The 17991-nt window shown below is 55.8% G+C and overlaps 1 protein-coding gene across 10 annotated transcripts in view; it reads left to right on the top strand.

The window, feature by feature from the left end:
- Positions 1 to 17991, top strand: part of CDH22 (cadherin 22) — a 162327-nt gene that overhangs the window by 32095 nt on the left and 112241 nt on the right. For 8 of the 10 annotated variants that reach the window (XM_044984596.1, XM_044984591.1, XM_044984589.1 and 5 more), the window contains one exon: positions 7078 to 7197. In XM_044984596.1, the coding sequence (XP_044840531.1) occupies positions 7078 to 7197 (120 nt within the window). Of the gene's footprint in view, positions 1 to 1437; positions 2079 to 3947; positions 4328 to 7077; positions 7198 to 17991 lie in introns of those variants that run through there. The other 2 variants (XM_044984592.1, XM_044984594.1) reach the window with 2 other exon arrangements.

The following is a 17991-nucleotide window of genomic DNA, read 5'->3' on the forward strand; positions in this document are numbered from 1 at the left end:
TGCAGCCAGGAGAGCGAGAGACACAGATCCTGCCTGATTCATTAATTTTTATGTACAGTTGTTGGTTTCCTCTGATTCCCCAGTGCGAGCCGGCCAGGGGAGGAACTTGGGTCTTTATCTCATTTTACGTGTCTAATTATCTCTCTGGCTATGAGTTCAGGGTTCCTGGAGATGGTCTGTGGGTTATGCAGCACATGATGGATGTTTAGATTTTATTTATTGTATTTTTATGGCAAAGGCAGATGCCAGAAACAAACTAAAAGTAGGAGGACAAGATGTACTCGCAGTGGGTGCTGCTCTGCTTTGGGATTGAGCGCTAATGCTTAGAAGAGGGCAGTGGATGTAGTGCTTAGAGCAGAGGGGTCAGTGTCAGGATTCCTGGGCCCTATTCCTGGCTGCGGGAGGGCAGTGGGAGCAGTGGTTAGAGCAGAGGGGTTGGAGTCAGGACTCCTGGGCTCTGTTCCTGACTGTGTGTGTGTGTGTGTGTGTGAGATCATGAGCGGCAGCATTACATGTTTGTGTCTCAGTTTCCTCATCTGTGACATGGGTTTAGTGCTCTTACCTGGCTGGTGTCATGGGGGCCATTTAGGACTCGGTGAAACACCCTGCCCGTTGCAGTGGAATGAGCAGCAGGTTTGTTCTCCTCAGGACAGCTGCTCCCAGCAGAGGTATTGTGCCCACTGACAGCTGGTTCCGTGAGCTGCTCCTGCTCAGTGTATGCTGGCAGCATGGGGCTGTCAGGAGCGCATTGCCATGGGGCGCTCAGCACTGCACAGCTTCGTCATTGCATCAGGTGCAGGTCCTGGTCTTGATCTCCAAGCTCTCAATGGGCTGGGCCCAGGCCTGTAGCCGAGGGACCGTCTCTCCCCCAACCAAGAGGCAGCTGTGATTGTCTGCAGCCGTTGAGCGCTCAGCAACAGGGGGTGACTGTTAGAGCATGCAGCCTCCCAGGAGAGCTAGGAATGGCCACAGACCTGTGTCACCAGGGCAGAATACCAGACCTGTCGGTTTACTGGGACTTAAACCCAAGGACATACAAAGCAGCCTCTCTTCAGGGCAGGGTCACTGTTACATCACATGCTGGGTGTCACGGAGAGTGGGGAAGTCAGAACCCTGCACCCTTCTTCCTGAGATTCACCGGGACTCTCAGCCAGCCAGTAAAACAGAAGGTTTATTAGATGACAGGAGCACAGTCCCAAGCGGAGCGTGTAGGTACAACCAGAACCCCTCAATCAAGTCCTTCTGGGGGGTTCAGGGAGCTTAGACCCCAGCTTGGGGTTCCCTGCGTTGCACCCCCAGCCCCAGACTGAAAACAAAACCTCCTCCAGCAGCTCTCTTCCCCCTCCACCTGCTCCTCCTCTCCTTTGTTCAGTCTCCTGGGCAGAAGGTGTCACTTCTCCCAACCCCCCTCCTGGCTCAGGTTACAGCTCAGGGAGCTTCCTTCAAGGGAAGTCCCCCATCCCCACTGTAACTCCCCTGCGACATTCCCAGATCAAATCCGCCCTGCTTCCTGCTCCGGCACACTGGGGCTGACCTGTTGTGCAAGGCGCTCACATAAATGTCTGGCTAGACAGACAGATGGACAGACTCATGAGTGCAGCAAGGCCTGGGTCTGGGGAATGTGCAGCTCTCACTCGCAGGGTACATACAGCAGGGTTTAGTCCTGGATGGAAAGTGCCCAGTGTCTCTGGCTTCCAAGAAGCAGGGGCAGATGCATTTAATGGCTGCTTCTGCTGCCCAATGGCCCCTGGCCTCTGTACTGCTGCCTGGTTGCAAATGGCACTAACCCGGACATATAGCCGGGGCCGCGGGAGGAGAGCTACATGCACATGCAGGGGGGTTATTAGACACTTACCTGTCGTCTCCTGCTCTATGATGACACGTCCAGCCCTGTGATGTCATGTGCAGGGATAACTGGAGCAAATGACTCTCTGCTCCAAGCCCTGCTGCCAGGGATGTTCTAACCTCCTCCAGCTTGTAAAGAAGACTCCTTGGCCAGACCAAGCTGCGTGTTTCCAGCCAGCTCTGTTCTCTCAGGGGATCAGCGTGGTGCCGGCGTGCGAGTAGTGTTCCTGCTGGTCAGTGTCCAGGTGGCACTGCTGTGGGCAGTGTATTCCTGTGGGTCAGTGGTGGGATGGTGCTGCCATGGGTGGTGTCTTCCCATGGGGCAGCACAGCCCTGGTGCAGTGGTTGCATGGGCGTGTCACTCTTGGGGATCATCATGTCTTTGCCGCAGACTCCAGCGTGTCTCCTGAATGCAGCATGGCGGAGTAGTTGGAGGGCTTGATGCTGAGTGCTCTACTCTGCAGGGCCTGTAATGGACCCTCATTAAATGGGACATTTCCCATTTATGATCTGAATTTCTCTCCATCCCACACAACTGCTGTTCTGGTGTTTTTATGCCTCTCGTTGGAAGGGTCAGGTGTTATCATGGGAAGGTGCAGGAGTGTGAAGTGGGAGGCACGGTGCAGGGGTGGGTGGAACGAGGAGGAGGGAGCGAATATTACACAGAACGTTTGGGTGATGGGCAGGGGAGAGCCAGATGGAGGAGGGTGGATGGGAGGCACAGAGAGAGCCTGTCATGGAAATGTTATTGCGAGGTTTCTAAGCAGTCACTCATTAAGCTAGACAGCGAACTAGTATCACCTCAGTGTAGCCTGGACATGCCTGGCAGAGATACACGGTAACTACTGCAGACAGCAAAGCATAAATAAGCTGGCTCAAACCAGCCCATCTCTGAGAGCTGATGGTGGGAATTCCTGGCTTATCGGCATTGCTACGGCTCTGAGGAGGAGGCCTGAGACCAATCAAAGTGGCTACGTAACTGTTCGTTTCTTCCAGGGACAGCAGGAAGGGGCAGATCTGTGTAAATAGGAGTGAAAACTGCCCTGCTAACTCCATGGGCTTATGACTCCTGGCAGGATCAGGGCTGGAGTGGCCCAGGGTGGCTGGAATGGCCTCTGGGCTCTGCCCCCAGGGGCTTGGGCTTTGGCACTGTCACCAGTTGGGTGGGCATTTCTTTCAGTGAGTTACCTCGCACCTGGGTGGCTTTCCATTCACTTTGCTCTGTTACAACCAGGGGTCACTGATGTGTTTCACTCATTCAGGCTTTTTCTTAGCCAGATCTGCCGTTGCTCCAGGGTGTTGGATGAAGTATTTATAGGGATTTGGATACTTTGCCAGGTCACAGTATTCGGAATCTGGATCTCTACACTGCCCGGACAGGCATTGATTGCACACTGAGTAGCCAGGAGACCTGAGTGCGTATATTCCTCACATAGGTTCAGCTAGAGCCAACGTTTTGTGGTTATTGTTGAGTTAAGCATCACAGGAACATAAGGATTGCCAGATCAGAACCATGGTCCATCCAATCCAGTCTCCTATCCCTGACATCAGCCAGCTCCAGATCCATCACAGGAAGTGAAACTGCCTTGTGTGGAAATAAAACCCCAACCCAGTGCCAAGGGAAGTCAGTTGGAGTCACTGAAGCAGGTTGTAATGGAATACGTTGCTGTGGGGTATCTCTACCTCGCCCTGAGGCCTTGGAGCAGGAGAGGTTAGATTCCTCTCTTTTCTTTAACCCGTCTCAAGTAACTAGATGTCTTCATTATCCATATAAATGGTCAGTCTTCTCTGAGCCCTGCATAGCCCTTAGCCCCACAGAGCCCTTAGCCGCAACAGTGACAGAGAGTTCCCCAGGTTAATTAGATATCATATGTCTGTGATGTTGCACTCCATATGCTTTATGGAAATATGCTTATGAATATGACATAACTGGAATATGCTTTATGCTAAATACCCCTTGTATGGTGTCATTAGAAAGCTTGTAATCTACTAAGTGTGTTCATCCTATTTGTTTGCTTGTATTATTTCTATATCTGGAGATAGAGGAATAAGCTATAAACTTGTATCACTGATGTAAACATGTTAAGTGGAGGCCATTAAGGGTGCTCCAGAAACAATCAGTTGTAAATGGCCTTAGTGACTTGAAAGCCTTCCTGTGTATGAGTGGGCCAGCCGAATGGAGACTAGGGGTCTTACAGTGACATGGGACCATGTCACCTGATCATGAAATCATCTTAAATCTGGTACTTTTCCATGTAGAAGGAGGGGTGGGGACCCAGAGAGAGACAAAAGATTCCTGCCTTGTGCCAAAGCTATAAAAGGGGGTGGAGCAGGACAAAAGAGGTGGCCAGTCATGAGAGAACCCCTGCTTACCACCTAAGGTGCCTGTTGGAGCTAACAAGGACTGTACCGGGGAAAGGATGGGGCCCAGACTAGGAAGGAGTCTAGTCTGTGAAAGAAGCTTATTGGACCATCTCTGAGGGTGAGATATTACCTGTCATCAGTTTCTTAATGTATTAGGCTTAGACTTGCGTGTTTGTGCTTTATTTTTCTTGGTGACTTACTTTGTTCTGTTTGTTATTACTTGGAACCACTTAAATCTTACTTTTTATACTTAATAAAATCACTTTTGTTTATTAGTAAACCCAGAGTACGTGATTAATACCTGGGGGAGCAAACAGCTGTCCATATCACTATCAGTGTTATAGAGGGCAAACAATTTACGAATTTACCCTGTATAATCTTTATACAGAGTAAAACGGATTTATTTGGGGTTTGAATCCCATTGGGAACTGGTTGTCAGGGTGCTGGAGAGGTAACCCGCTGAGCTGTTTTTGGTTAAAGTCTGCAGCTTTGGTGGCATGGCCCAGACCCCGAGTCTGTGTTGCAGTAGGCTAGCGTGTCTGGCTCAACAAGACAGGGTTCTGGAGTCCCAAGCGGGCAGGGAAAATGGGATCAGAGGTCATTTCAGTACATCAGGTGACAGTCCCAAGGGGATCCCTGTGACTGAACCCGTCACAATGTCTGTGATCAATTCCTATCTTTTCCCCTCCTGGTGTGGGCTCCAGCCTGCCAGGGGGAGAAGGGGGTTAGGGTAGTTGCACTGCAGCGCTGGTCTGGTCCAGCGTGGAAGCACCTTGGTTTCTGTGTGAGTGTATGTTGGTCCCCGCGTTCTCTGCTGTAGGTTTGCTGGGTGGCCTTGCGCTGCTGTATCAAGTATTGCCTTCCCCAGGGGTTTCTCCAGGCAGGAGGAACATCCTCCCTCCCTCTCTGTGCTCGTCTCCATCGCCCTCCCGCCCTTCCCTCCGTGGCCCCCAGTTCTCACGTCCTGGGGTCCTGCTTTTGTCAAATTGAACATGATGTCAAATTAGAGCCATCACAGGGACAGTCAGAGTGAAGCACCCTGGTTAATGAGACAGCGTTGGAAATCAATAACTTAATTGCAACCATTTGATGGACTTTTATCCAATTTACACTCCTCCGGCCCTGCTACGTGTGGTGCATGAGGACGCTGCTGGCGTGTCTGGGTCGGAGAGAGGGAGGGAGCAGGCGGGATGGCAGTTCTGCTCCCCCTGCACGTCTGTGGAAGATGCTGTAGCAGCAGCCCTAGGTTTGAAGCCCCTACTTAGCCCCAGGACACTGCCAGGCAGCAGCCATGTTCTCCTCACACTTGCTCTGGGGGGCCGGCCCCCTTAGGCTGAGGGAGGGGCCCAGCCTCCATAGCCCCTTCGATCCTGGCAGTATTGCCAAGAAAGGGGCAGTTGGGATGGTGATGCCTGTTCCCCTAGAAACCAGGGGGAGACCCACACGGAACAGCCACCCCATCTGGGAAGAGTCTCCAACAGCTCCCACCTTCTGCTGGGCTTAGCCCAGGCGTCTAGTGGTGAAAGGTATCGCATCCCATTACCAGTCTCAGAGCCCCCCCACAGCCCAGCCCCTCTTGGCCTTTTGCACAGAGAGGAAAACATTCCCTCGGCTCAGAGATCCCAAGGCCAGAGGGGACCTCTTGCAGACATAGCCCCTGCCTGGAGGGCCATGCCTGCCCCAGGTTCCCTCCTTCGGAGCCCCCAGAAATAATCGTAAGTACCTTCCAAGTATAAATATAGCCCCTGGGGGCGTCATTATGAAAGTCCCATGCACATAAATCATAACAGAAGTGTCTCAACCATAGTCCAGAATTTCCTTGGCCTAGTCCAAACAGCACATGCAACATGCAGCCCTGGCGTCCCTCCGTAGGCCACGGCTCTCGGTCCTTTACCAGGACAGCAACTCCAGTCCTGCCAGCGAGAGTGGCACCCTACTCTTCCTAGGGGAATCTCCACTCTGCTGGCAGCTCCTCGGAACCAGGGGAGCATCTCTCACTCCCCCGGCCCCCTCAGGGTTCTTCTAGGTCCAGCTCTCTTGCACTGGAGATGTCAGCAGGTCAGCTCCTCCGCTGCTCTCCTGCCTTTGGCCCTTTCTGGCCCTTGGCTTTGACTCTGGCTTAGAGCCAGTAGGCATCTCTCTCTGCTGCTCCTCCTCCACCTGGGCCGTCTGGTTTGGGGACACCAGCACCAAACCCTTCTTGCTGTTCTCCTGTCTTCAGCTGGGTCTCCGAAACGCATCCAGTCTGGATTTTAAAATGGTCAGGGATGGGAGAATCCACCAAGACTTTTGGGAAGTTGGTCCAATGGTTAATTATCTTCGTTTTAAGCATTTACGCCTCTTTTCCAGTCTGAATTTGTCTAGATTCAACTTCCAGCCATTGGATCATGTTAGGCTTTTGTCTGCTAGATGGGAGACACCCCCCCCTTATCAAATTTCTGTTCCGGGTTAGGTCCTTATTGGCTGTAATCAAGGCATCCAGTAACCTTCTCTTTGATTAGCAAACCAGATTGAGCTCCTTGGGTCTCTCACTATGAGACGTTTTCTAATCCTTTATCATTCTCACAACTCTTCTCTGGCCCCCTCCAGTTTATCAGCAGCCTTGAGTTGTGGGCACCAGAACTGGGCACAATCTGCCAGTGGCTCCTAGAGAAAGGAATAGCCAGCCCTCTCCCCAGTAACCTGTCCCACTGGGGGTGGCGGTGTTATCCCAGCATAGGTTCGTAGTCCTTGGCTAGATCAGCCTCTGTGCTCTGTTACCAACCCGTGCCTGGCCAGCCCCAGGGGACCCAGGCTTGAAGGTCTGAGTGGTTCTGCCCAGCTGGTTCAGGCTTGTTTTTGTTGTTGTTTCTGCCCTGTCTTGTGCAGGCACGTCCGTGATGCAGGTGATGGCCTCAGATGCCGATGACCCCACGTACGGCAGCAGTGCCCGGGTGGTGTACAGTGTGCTGGAAGGGGAGCAGCACTTCGCAGTGGACAGTAAAACAGGTGAGTGTCCTTCTGCTAGGCGGGGAGGAAGGGACTGACATGCCAGTCGCCGGGCCGCTGTCAGCAGTTCTGACACCAGCTAGGAGCTTGGAATATTGGAGCCAGGATGAAGGGTGGAGGCTGCCTGTCTAGACGAGCATTTGTACTCCCCTCACCGCCTCGCTTTCAGAGCAGGCGAGGCCGAGTGAAGCACTGAGCTGGAGAGAGCCATGTGCCACCCAGTAACAGGTCCATGGTGTTTGGGGCAGGCTGCAGTTGTCTTTCCTGCTTGTACTCACCGGCAGCAGCAGCAGCTTCTGCGCACTGTACCCCGAGCAGTAATGTACCTTAGGTGCCAAAAAATCGCAATGTGCGAGGTTTAAATCCTACCAGAGGGGCTTTACCAACGGCTGCATTGCTATCGCCCTGGCTTTGATTAAAGGTAACACTTTAAATTAAGGATCAGTTTATAAATGTTCTATTAATATTTAATGAACGAACAGCGGAAGCTGCTCCATTTCTTAATAACTTAGAATAAAGCCCATTATAAAACGCATCTGTCATAAACCCCTAGCAGGTGGTGCTGTGACAAGCTGGTATAAAGTACCTAGTGGGATGTGCATTGGCATCTCCTTCTGATGGTGGAAGTCCCATTAATGTTAATGGTTACGGGGGAGGGAAGAGGCTTTGTGGGGAATAGCAGATTTTAGGGTATAAACCCTGCAATCAAGAGCCAGGAATCCCACGAATGCTGATAGAAGGGCTAGTGCTCTGGGCAGCCGCAGTTCATACAGTGTGGCTTCTTGTAGTTCCTACAATACATGACAATGAAGAACCCCTTTGTGCTTTGACCTGCTTCTCTGCTGTTTGTTGCACTCATGCACCCACAGGAGCAAACGCACACTGGCACACCCCACGAACAAATGCGCGCATGTGCACACGCTCACACACGTTCAGATTCCATGTCTCTTCCTTGTCGTTCGTCACAAGTGGCTCTTTCTCCTCCTGCCCGTGGGAGACTATCTTGTGCGGGTGTGTGGAGGTATCCGAGCCAGTGTGCACGTGGGGGTGTGCTTGCACATTCAGGTACAGGATGTAAAAGGTGCATGGTGGTTTCTGGATGTGCTTGGTGTTCCTGCCCATTTCCAGCTGAAGCTGATCAGACTTTGAGCACCGGGGGCAGAGAATGGGTCTCATTATGGGTATAGCTTCACTGCAGCTGGGAGAGGTAATTCCCAGCTTGGGTGGATGCACAAGCACTAGCTCTGAGTGAGAAATAGCACTGTGGCCACAGTGGCTGGGTTAGCTGCCCGAGTGTGTAGCTAGGATCTCCGACGGCATTGTGCTTGGGTAGCTAGCTGGAGCCACTGAAGCCACACTGCTATTTTTAGCATGTGTATGTCTATCTGATCTGGGAATTATACATCCCAGCTGCAGTGTAGCTGTACCTGATGTGTGTGGTTGTCCCTAGCACACTGTGTCCTACCATAATACACACTCTAAATAATACTACTTCCTGGGTATTACTTGCTAGCCAAGCTGAATGCTGCATCTCCAGTGTGCATGGATATTAGCAATCTGCTGCCTTCTGAAGCCTGTTCTGGGAACAGGAGTGGCTAAACAGCCAATGCTGAGGGCAAGGGCCCTATGGAGCATGGTACACACCTGGGCCCTGCTGGGTTACCGCATGGCCCAGTGTCCCCGTGGTTCCCACGGGAACGCAGGGCTTGTGGAATGGTGAGTAAGGGAGGGAGCTCTGTGCCACATCTGAGAGCAGGCCCTGGTTTCTGTGCTGTTAGCAGGAGGTAGACAGATGGTGACTGATGTTTAGAATGCCACTTAGTTTTATAAGAACAACAATGCACCACTTGTGTCTTGTAGGAGCCAAGTTTCATCCATGTGTTGAAACTGTGCCTGCAAGTTTTGTGTGCTCAGGCCAGGGCTCCACGCTGCATGTTCAAGGACTGTAAGGCCTGTTAAAAAGGCACAGAGCTGGTGTTCTGCATGCACAAAACTTGCAGGTGCCATTTCCAACGACAGCTTTGAAAACATCCCATTTTGGTAGTGGCTGAAGTGGAAGTGGTGACTCTGTAGAGCGTGTAAAGCTTTCTAGGCGGCTTTGGGTGAAAGACTCGAACACAAGTCTGAGCAATTAGCATATAAAGAGCCAGGCCCATTGGCCATTCCATCTGGGTTCTGAGAGTGACTTTCTGGTATAGCGTCAAGGGTGTCTTTCCTCCTCGTCACGGCCACTGCACGTCGCTGCCAGCTCAGTGACCCGGGAGGTTGTGCTGTGCTGGGTGGTGAACAGCCAGGGGACCTAGGAACAGCAAGGCACAATGGAGCAGGAGCAGCACAAGGAAACACTGTTTAACAGCATGTCTGTACAGCGCTAGCCCTGCCTAGAATTGCTTCCCTAGCAGGTGCTCAGGGAGCCTTTTATTCTGATGCGGCTGTTTGTAAACAGTAATTTCAGCCATTGGCAGTGAGATTTTAGCACTTTCTGTCCCTGAGGGCTCAAGCTCCAGGTTCTTGTCATTCTTAGTGCCAGGAGGGAGCATTTCCTTGCAAACAGAGAGGGAGTGGGGAGCTGCAGGCTGGCCATGGAGTGAGACTAGGGTGACCAGATGTCCCGATTTTGGGGTCTTTTTCTTATATAGGCTCCTATTACCCCCCTCCCCCAGTCCTGATTTTTCACATTTGCTGTCTGGTCACCTTAAGCGAGACGAACAGGCTGAGAAATGAAAGGGCCCATGTGGGGGATGAACCCAGGCTCTGTCCATCTGGACACAGAGGCCAGTGCAGACTGGTCTTTCCCTATCCCAGCTTCATGCACCCTGCCCCCACCTGACAGTAGTACAGACACCCCAGCAAGTGTTTTTCTGCTGCTGGGGGACAAGGGGGGGAGGTAATTTCTTTGATTGGACAATTCTGTTGGTGAGAGAGACACCCAGGAGCGCTGCACGGAGCTCTTCTGCACAGGGCGGCTCCAGGCCCCAGCACGCCAAGCGCATGCTTGGGGCGGCAAGCCACAGGGGGCGCTCTGCCGGCGCCGCAAGGGTGGCAGGCAGGATGCCTTCGGCGGCTGGCCTGCGGAGGGTCCGCTGGTCCCGCGAAGGGCGGTCCTCCGAAGCCGCGGGACCAGCAGACCCTCCGCAGGCCAGCCGCCGAAGGCAGCCTGCCTGCCATGCTTGGGGCGGCAAAATGCCTAGAGCCGCCCCTGCTTCTGCAGGTCTGGGACAGGGACTCCAGCAGCACAGCTAAACACAAGGGGGAACAGATTGTTTAGCATAAGTAGGCAACACATGTTTCCAGGGACCATTCAGAGTGCAGTGGCCTGTTAACACCTTTCCAGTCAGAGGGGGAAGGAGGGGAGTGTTGTTAGTGGGTTATAGATTGTTGTAATAATCATAAATCCAGTATCTGTGTTCAGTCCGGGATTTTTAGTGTCTAGCAAAGTTATGAATTTAAGCTCCCAGCGTCAATCAGGTTTCCTTCGAGGACGGGGACAGAGAGGTCAGATAAAGAGTGAACCCTTTGTGAGATGTGTTCCCCCACAGGTGACAGGGTGTTTCTGTCTTTTATTGTTTTCTTGCATGAGTTCATTCGAGCACGCAGTGACTGTCGGGTTGACTGGCATGGTGGTAGTTGCGGCATTCAGTGCACTGCATGAGGAATACCACATGTTGTGATTGGCATGTGTGGGACCCATGGGTCCCCAAGGTGTGTTGTGGGCCGTTAATCATTTTAGCCATGAAGATATGTCTGAAGGTTTTCCATCTGTTGATCTAGCAGGCTCTGCAATGATCAGCACTCCCCACAATTCACCTTTCAAGACCCATGGGTTTACACATGCCTATTACAACATGTGGTGTACCTCATGCAGTTGAGAAAAGATAAAAGATAGCCAGCAAGATAGGACCTCGTCCACCTTGTCTCTCTAATTATAGAATCATAGAAGATTAGGGTTCGAAGAGACCTCAGGAGGTATCTAGTCCAACCCCCTGCTCAAAGCAGGACCAATCCCCAACTAAATCATCCCAGCCAGGGCTTTGTCAAGCTGGCCCTTAAAAACCTCTAAGGATGGAGATTCCACCACCTCCCTAGGTCAGTGGGTTTCAAACTGTGGGTCGGGACCCAGTACTGGGTCATGGAATGTAAGGCACTGGGTCGTGACGGCTCTGGTCAGCACCGCCAACCAGGCTGTTAAAAGTCCTGTCGGTGGTGCTGCCCCGTGTCGCTAAAAGTCAGGCAGTGGAAACGCTGTTTGTCAACACTTTTGCCGACAAAATACTTCCACCTCCTACTCCTGCTGACAACGAGCTGTTTACACTGCCACTTGCCGTGGAAAAACTTTTGTCTGGTTTTTTTTGGGGGGGAGGGGGGTGTTCTTGAAGCACCTGTGAATGACAAAAGTTTTGTTGTTCAATTGGCAGTGTAGACAAAGCCTAAACAAGCCCAGTTCCCTCAGCCTCTCCTCATAAGTCATGTGCCCCAGCCCCTTGATCATTTTCGTTGCCCTCCGCTGGGCTCTCGCCAATTTGTCCATATTCTTTTTGTAGTGGGAGGCCCAAAACTGGACACAATACTCCAGATGTGGCCTCTCCAGTGCCGAATAGAGGGGAATAATCACTTCCCTCTGTCTGCTGGCAGTGCTCCTACTAATGCAGCCCAATATGCTGTTAGCCTTCTTGGCAACAAGGGCACACTGCTGACTCATATCCAGCTTCTTGTCCACTGTAATCCCCAGGTCCTTTTCTGCAGAACTGCTGCTTAGCCAGTCAGTCCCCAGCCTTTAGCAGTGCGTGGGACTGACAAGCTACAACACTGCAGACAATGCCTGCTTCTGGGTCAGTCACAGAGAGCTGGCTTGCGATGGATTTGGCAGGGATGAGAATCAAGCTTGTGCTTCCCTTTGCAGGCAGGAATCTGCACATCACTCTGCACCCAGTGGAGAGATTCCTTCCCTGAGTTCACTGCACCCTCCACCGCTGCACATCAAAGCTGTGTCTTCATCTGTCAGGGGATCCAGATCCCTGCTAATTATCCAGAAGCTGGGCAATGAGCACTTTGGACACCCAGGTTTCCTCTTTGCAGTACCCCGGGGGTACACCTGCCCTGTGATAAACAGCCCCCTGCACCAAGTCTCAGAGCCCAGGCTTCAGTCAGAGCCCAAATGTCTATGCTGCAACCGTGTAGCCCCTCAGCCTGAGCCCCGTAGACCCGAGTCAACTAGCCCAGCCCAGCCCCAGGTCTTTTCTCGCAGTTTGCATGTTGGTTATTCCCCAGTAACCCTGCAGCTCTGTGGTGTGGAGGCCATCGTGACAGCCCTGCGAGCATGGGGCTTGCAGGGACAGGGACCCGTGGGCGACAGGGAATTTGCTGTCTCTGAACCATACGGATGCAAACGAGTCACAGGATTTGTGCCCCTTGGGTTGGGGTCACAGTGAAACAGAGACGCTCCTTTTGGGGCCCTGTGCTGTCAGCACTTGTGTGTGTGCAGACATGTGTCGGGTGGTGTTTGCCTGAGCTCACAGGTTGCATTGACCTGCGTGGCTACTCTCTCTATCAGCACCAAACGGCGCCTGCTGTCTCGGGATTATCCACCTGCGCCCTGGGCAGGGACAGGCAGCTTTGAACTGGGGTGATCCCATGTCCCCAGGTGTGAGCTGTTTCCAAGGAGATTCCTCGGTTTTGTGTTGGTGTGATTCTCTCTCCTTTAAGAGACACTGTGCCTTTAAGGAAGGTCAGTTGGTTTGGGACAAATTGTGTGTTTGGTCTGCGGGGGCTGAGGGCGTATTTACTCGTGTAAAGTGGAAATTAATATTTGATGTCAAGAGGGATTTGGGATTTAGCTTCATTTTGTGCTGTCATAGGCTGCCTCTCCCCTCCCCTCCCCTCCCCTCCCCTGCGACTAAGTCCTCTGGGCCTGTCTGTTCCAGCTTGGCTGCTAGGTGGCCTCTTGGGGCACAGGCCCTACGTGGCTGGCAGGAAGAGTGGCCATTTTATGTGCAGCTCTCCCTTCTGAATCGCCTTATCCCTTCATCGGCAGCAGCAGCCATCCTGCGTCCCGGCAGCTCCCACTGCTCTGAGCGCCGTCCTGCATCCCTGCCGCGTGCCAGCTCGCTGTAACTTACGTCGCTCGGGATGGCTTATTCCCACCCCTGAGCGAGAGAAGTTGCACAGGTATCAGTAGTGGTGGGAACAAGTCCTTAGTGGCATCTTGCCCAGGTTTCCTGAGCCTGTCCTGTTCGCCCCCCTTCCCTCACAGGTCTCCTGAGCCAAGGGCTGGGGATGGGTCCAAGCCTGCTGAACGAGGGAAACGCAGGTGATCCTGGGCCCTGCATAGAGGATGTCAGAGGTCACCTCGGGGGAGAGGGACAGCAACACGCAACATAGCCTGGCATGTCTGTGTGTGCACACGTCCCTGTGCCCTGCTGGTCGCCTGCCCCACATGTCTCCCACACACCTTCTTCTCCCCTGCTGCTGGCTCCTCTCTGCGCCTTGTCACCCTTTCTCACATACATTACAGCGATTTTCATCTCTTTGAGGGTGGGGGAATATCCAGCAACATGGACAGGAAATGAAGCTGGCCAGACTCTCTCAGCAATTGCATCATTTTCCTTCCATAGATAAAGGATCCGCTCTCCAGGTTCAGAGCTGTTAACCCTTGAAAGTCTGACCCTGAAGTGTATTTCCTCCATCCGTTGTGCACACAGCTGTGTTATCGTAGGGCTGCTCCCCAGCGCCGGGCTGCCCTCGCTGCTGTGTTATTGTAGGGCTGCTCCCCAGTGCCGGGCTGCCCTCGCTGCTGTGTTATTGTAGGGCTGCTCCCCAGCGCTGGGCTGCCCTCGCTGCTGTGTTATTGTAGGGCTGCTCCCCAGCGCTGGGCTGCCCTCGCTGCTGTGTTATTGTAGGGCTGCTCCCCAGCGCTGGGCTGCCCTCGCTGCTGTGTTATTGTAGGGCTGCTCCCCAGCGCCGGGCTGCCCTCGCTGCTGTGTTATTGTAGGGCTGCTCCCCAGTGCTGGGCTGCCCTCGCTGCTGTGTTATCGTAGGGCTGCTCCTGAGTGCCAGGCTGCCCTCGCTGCTGTGTTATTGTAGGGCTGCTCCCCAGCGCCGGGCTGCCCTCGCTGCTGTGTTATTGTAGGGCTGCTCCCCAGCGCCGGGCTGCCCTCGCTGCTGTGTTATCGTAGGGCTGCTCCCCAGTGCTGGGCTGCCCTCGCTGCTGTGTTATTGTAGGGCTGCTCCCCAGTGCTGGGCTGCCCTCGCTGCTGTGTTATCGTAGGGCTGCTCCCCAGCGCCGGGCTGCCCTCGCTGCTGTGTTATTGTAGGGCTGCTCCCCAGTGCTGGGCTGCCCTCGCTGCTGTGTTATCGTAGGGCTGCTCCTGAGTGCCGGGCTGCCCTCGCTGCTGTGTTATTGTAGGGCTGCTCCCCAGCGCCGGGCTGCCCTCGCTGCTGTGTTATCGTAGGGCTGCTCCTGAGTGCCGGGCTGCCCTCGCTGCTGTGTTATTGTAGGGCTGCTCCCCAGCGCTGAGCTGCCCTCGCTGCTGTGTTATTGTAGGGCTGCTCCCCAGTGCTGGGCTGCCCTCGCTGCTGTGTTATCGTAGGGCTGCTCCCCAGCGCCGGGCTGCCCTCGCTGCTGTGTTATCGTAGGGCTGCTCCCCAGCGCCGGGCTGCCCTCGCTGCTGTGTTATCGTAGGGCTGCTCCCCAGCGCCGGGCTGCCCTCGCTGCTGTGTTATCGTAGGGCTTCTCCCCAGCGCCGGGCTGCCCTCGCTGCTGTGTTATCGTAGGGCTGCTCCCCAGCGCCGGGCTGCCCTCGCTGCTGTGTTATCGTAGGGCTGCTCCCCAGCGCCGGGCTGCCCTCGCTGCTGTGTTATTGTAGGGCTGCTCCCCAGCGCCGGGCTGCCCTCGCTGCTGTGTTATCGTAGGGCTGCTCCCCAGCGCCGGGCTGCCCTCGCTGCTGTGTTATTGTAGGGCTGCTCCCCAGCGCCGGGCTGCCCTCGCTGCTGTGTTATCGTAGGGCTGCTCCCCAGTGCTGGGCTGCCCTCGCTGCTGTGTTATTTTAGGGCTGCTCCCCAGTGCTGGGCTGCCCTCGCTGCTGTGTTATCGTAGGGCTGCTCCCCAGCGCCGGGCTGCCCTCGCTGCTGTGTTATTGTAGGGCTGCTCCCCAGTGCTGGGCTGCCCTCGCTGCTGTGTTATCGTAGGGCTGCTCCCCAGCGCCGGGCTGCCCTCGCTGCTGTGTTATTGTAGGGCTGCTCCCCAGCGCCGGGCTGCCCTCGCTGCTGTGTTATTGTAGGGCTGCTCCCCAGTGCCGGGCTGCCCTCGCTGCTGTGTTATTGTAGGGCTGCTCCCCAGCGCTGAGCTGCCCTCGCTGCTGTGTTATTGTAGGGCTGCTCCCCAGTGCTGGGCTGCCCTCGCTGCTGTGTTATCGTAGGGCTGCTCCCCAGCGCCGGGCTGCCCTCGCTGCTGTGTTATCGTAGGGCTGCTCCCCAGCGCCGGGCTGCCCTCGCTGCTGTGTTATCGTAGGGCTGCTCCCCAGCGCCGGGCTGCCCTCGCTGCTGTGTTATTGTAGGGCTGCTCCCCAGTGCCGGGCTGCCCTCGCTGCTGTGTTATTGTAGGGCTGCTCCCCAGCGCTGGGCTGCCCTCGCTGCTGTGTTATTGTAGGGCTGCTCCCCAGCGCTGGGCTGCCCTCGCTGCTGTGTTATTGTAGGGCTGCTCCCCAGCGCTGGGCTGCCCTCGCTGCTGTGTTATTGTAGGGCTGCTCCCCAGCGCCGGGCTGCCCTCGCTGCTGTGTTATTGTAGGGCTGCTCCCCAGTGCTGGGCTGCCCTCGCTGCTGTGTTATCGTAGGGCTGCTCCTGAGTGCCAGGCTGCCCTCGCTGCTGTGTTATTGTAGGGCTGCTCCCCAGCGCCGGGCTGCCCTCGCTGCTGTGTTATTGTAGGGCTGCTCCCCAGCGCCGGGCTGCCCTCGCTGCTGTGTTATCGTAGGGCTGCTCCCCAGTGCTGGGCTGCCCTCGCTGCTGTGTTATTGTAGGGCTGCTCCCCAGTGCTGGGCTGCCCTCGCTGCTGTGTTATTGTAGGGCTGCTCCCCAGTGCTGGGCTGCCCTCGCTGCTGTGTTATCGTAGGGCTGCTCCTGAGTGCCGGGCTGCCCTCGCTGCTGTGTTATTGTAGGGCTGCTCCCCAGCGCCGGGCTGCCCTCGCTGCTGTGTTATCGTAGGGCTGCTCCCCAGTGCTGGGCTGCCCTCGCTGCTGTGTTATCGTAGGGCTGCTCCTGAGTGCCGGGCTGCCCTCGCTGCTGTGTTATTGTAGGGCTGCTCCCCAGCGCCGGGCTGCCCTCGCTGCTGTGTTATCGTAGGGCTGCTCCTGAGTGCCGGGCTGCCCTCGCTGCTGTGTTATTGTAGGGCTGCTCCCCAGCGCTGAGCTGCCCTCGCTGCTGTGTTATTGTAGGGCTGCTCCCCAGTGCTGGGCTGCCCTCGCTGCTGTGTTATCGTAGGGCTGCTCCCCAGCGCCGGGCTGCCCTCGCTGCTGTGTTATCATAGGGCTGCTCCCCAGCGCCGGGCTGCCCTCGCTGCTGTGTTATCGTAGGGCTGCTCCCCAGCGCCGGGCTGCCCTCGCTGCTGTGTTATTGTAGGGCTGCTCCCCAGCGCCGGGCTGCCCTCGCTGCTGTGTTATTGTAGGGCTGCTCCCCAGCGCCGGGCTGCCCTCGCTGCTGTGTTATCGTAGGGCTGCTCCCCAGTGCTGGGCTGCCCTCGCTGCTGTGTTATTGTAGGGCTGCTCCCCAGCGCCGGGCTGCCCTCGCTGCTGTGTTATCGTAGGGCTGCTCCCCAGTGCTGGGCTGCCCTCGCTGCTGTGTTATTGTAGGGCTGCTCCCCAGTGCTGGGCTGCCCTCGCTGCTGTGTTATCGTAGGGCTGCTCCCCAGCGCCGGGCTGCCCTCGCTGCTGTGTTATTGTAGGGCTGCTCCCCAGTGCTGGGCTGCCCTCGCTGCTGTGTTATCGTAGGGCTGCTCCTGAGTGCCGGGCTGCCCTCGCTGCTGTGTTATTGTAGGGCTGCTCCCCAGCGCCGGGCTGCCCTCGCTGCTGTGTTATCGTAGGGCTGCTCCTGAGTGCCGGGCTGCCCTCGCTGCTGTGTTATTGTAGGGCTGCTCCCCAGCGCTGAGCTGCCCTCGCTGCTGTGTTATTGTAGGGCTGCTCCCCAGTGCTGGGCTGCCCTCGCTGCTGTGTTATCGTAGGGCTGCTCCCCAGCGCCGGGCTGCCCTCGCTGCTGTGTTATCGTAGGGCTGCTCCCCAGCGCCGGGCTGCCCTCGCTGCTGTGTTATCGTAGGGCTGCTCCCCAGCGCCGGGCTGCCCTCGCTGCTGTGTTATCGTAGGGCTTCTCCCCAGCGCCGGGCTGCCCTCGCTGCTGTGTTATCGTAGGGCTGCTCCCCAGCGCCGGGCTGCCCTCGCTGCTGTGTTATCGTAGGGCTGCTCCCCAGCGCCGGGCTGCCCTCGCTGCTGTGTTATTGTAGGGCTGCTCCCCAGCGCCGGGCTGCCCTCGCTGCTGTGTTATCGTAGGGCTGCTCCCCAGCGCCGGGCTGCCCTCGCTGCTGTGTTATTGTAGGGCTGCTCCCCAGCGCCGGGCTGCCCTCGCTGCTGTGTTATCGTAGGGCTGCTCCCCAGTGCTGGGCTGCCCTCGCTGCTGTGTTATTTTAGGGCTGCTCCCCAGTGCTGGGCTGCCCTCGCTGCTGTGTTATCGTAGGGCTGCTCCCCAGCGCCGGGCTGCCCTCGCTGCTGTGTTATTGTAGGGCTGCTCCCCAGTGCTGGGCTGCCCTCGCTGCT

This window comes from Mauremys mutica, chromosome 13 (assembly GCF_020497125.1).
Source record: "Mauremys mutica isolate MM-2020 ecotype Southern chromosome 13, ASM2049712v1, whole genome shotgun sequence".
Classification (NCBI taxonomy): domain Eukaryota; kingdom Metazoa; phylum Chordata; order Testudines; family Geoemydidae; genus Mauremys; species Mauremys mutica.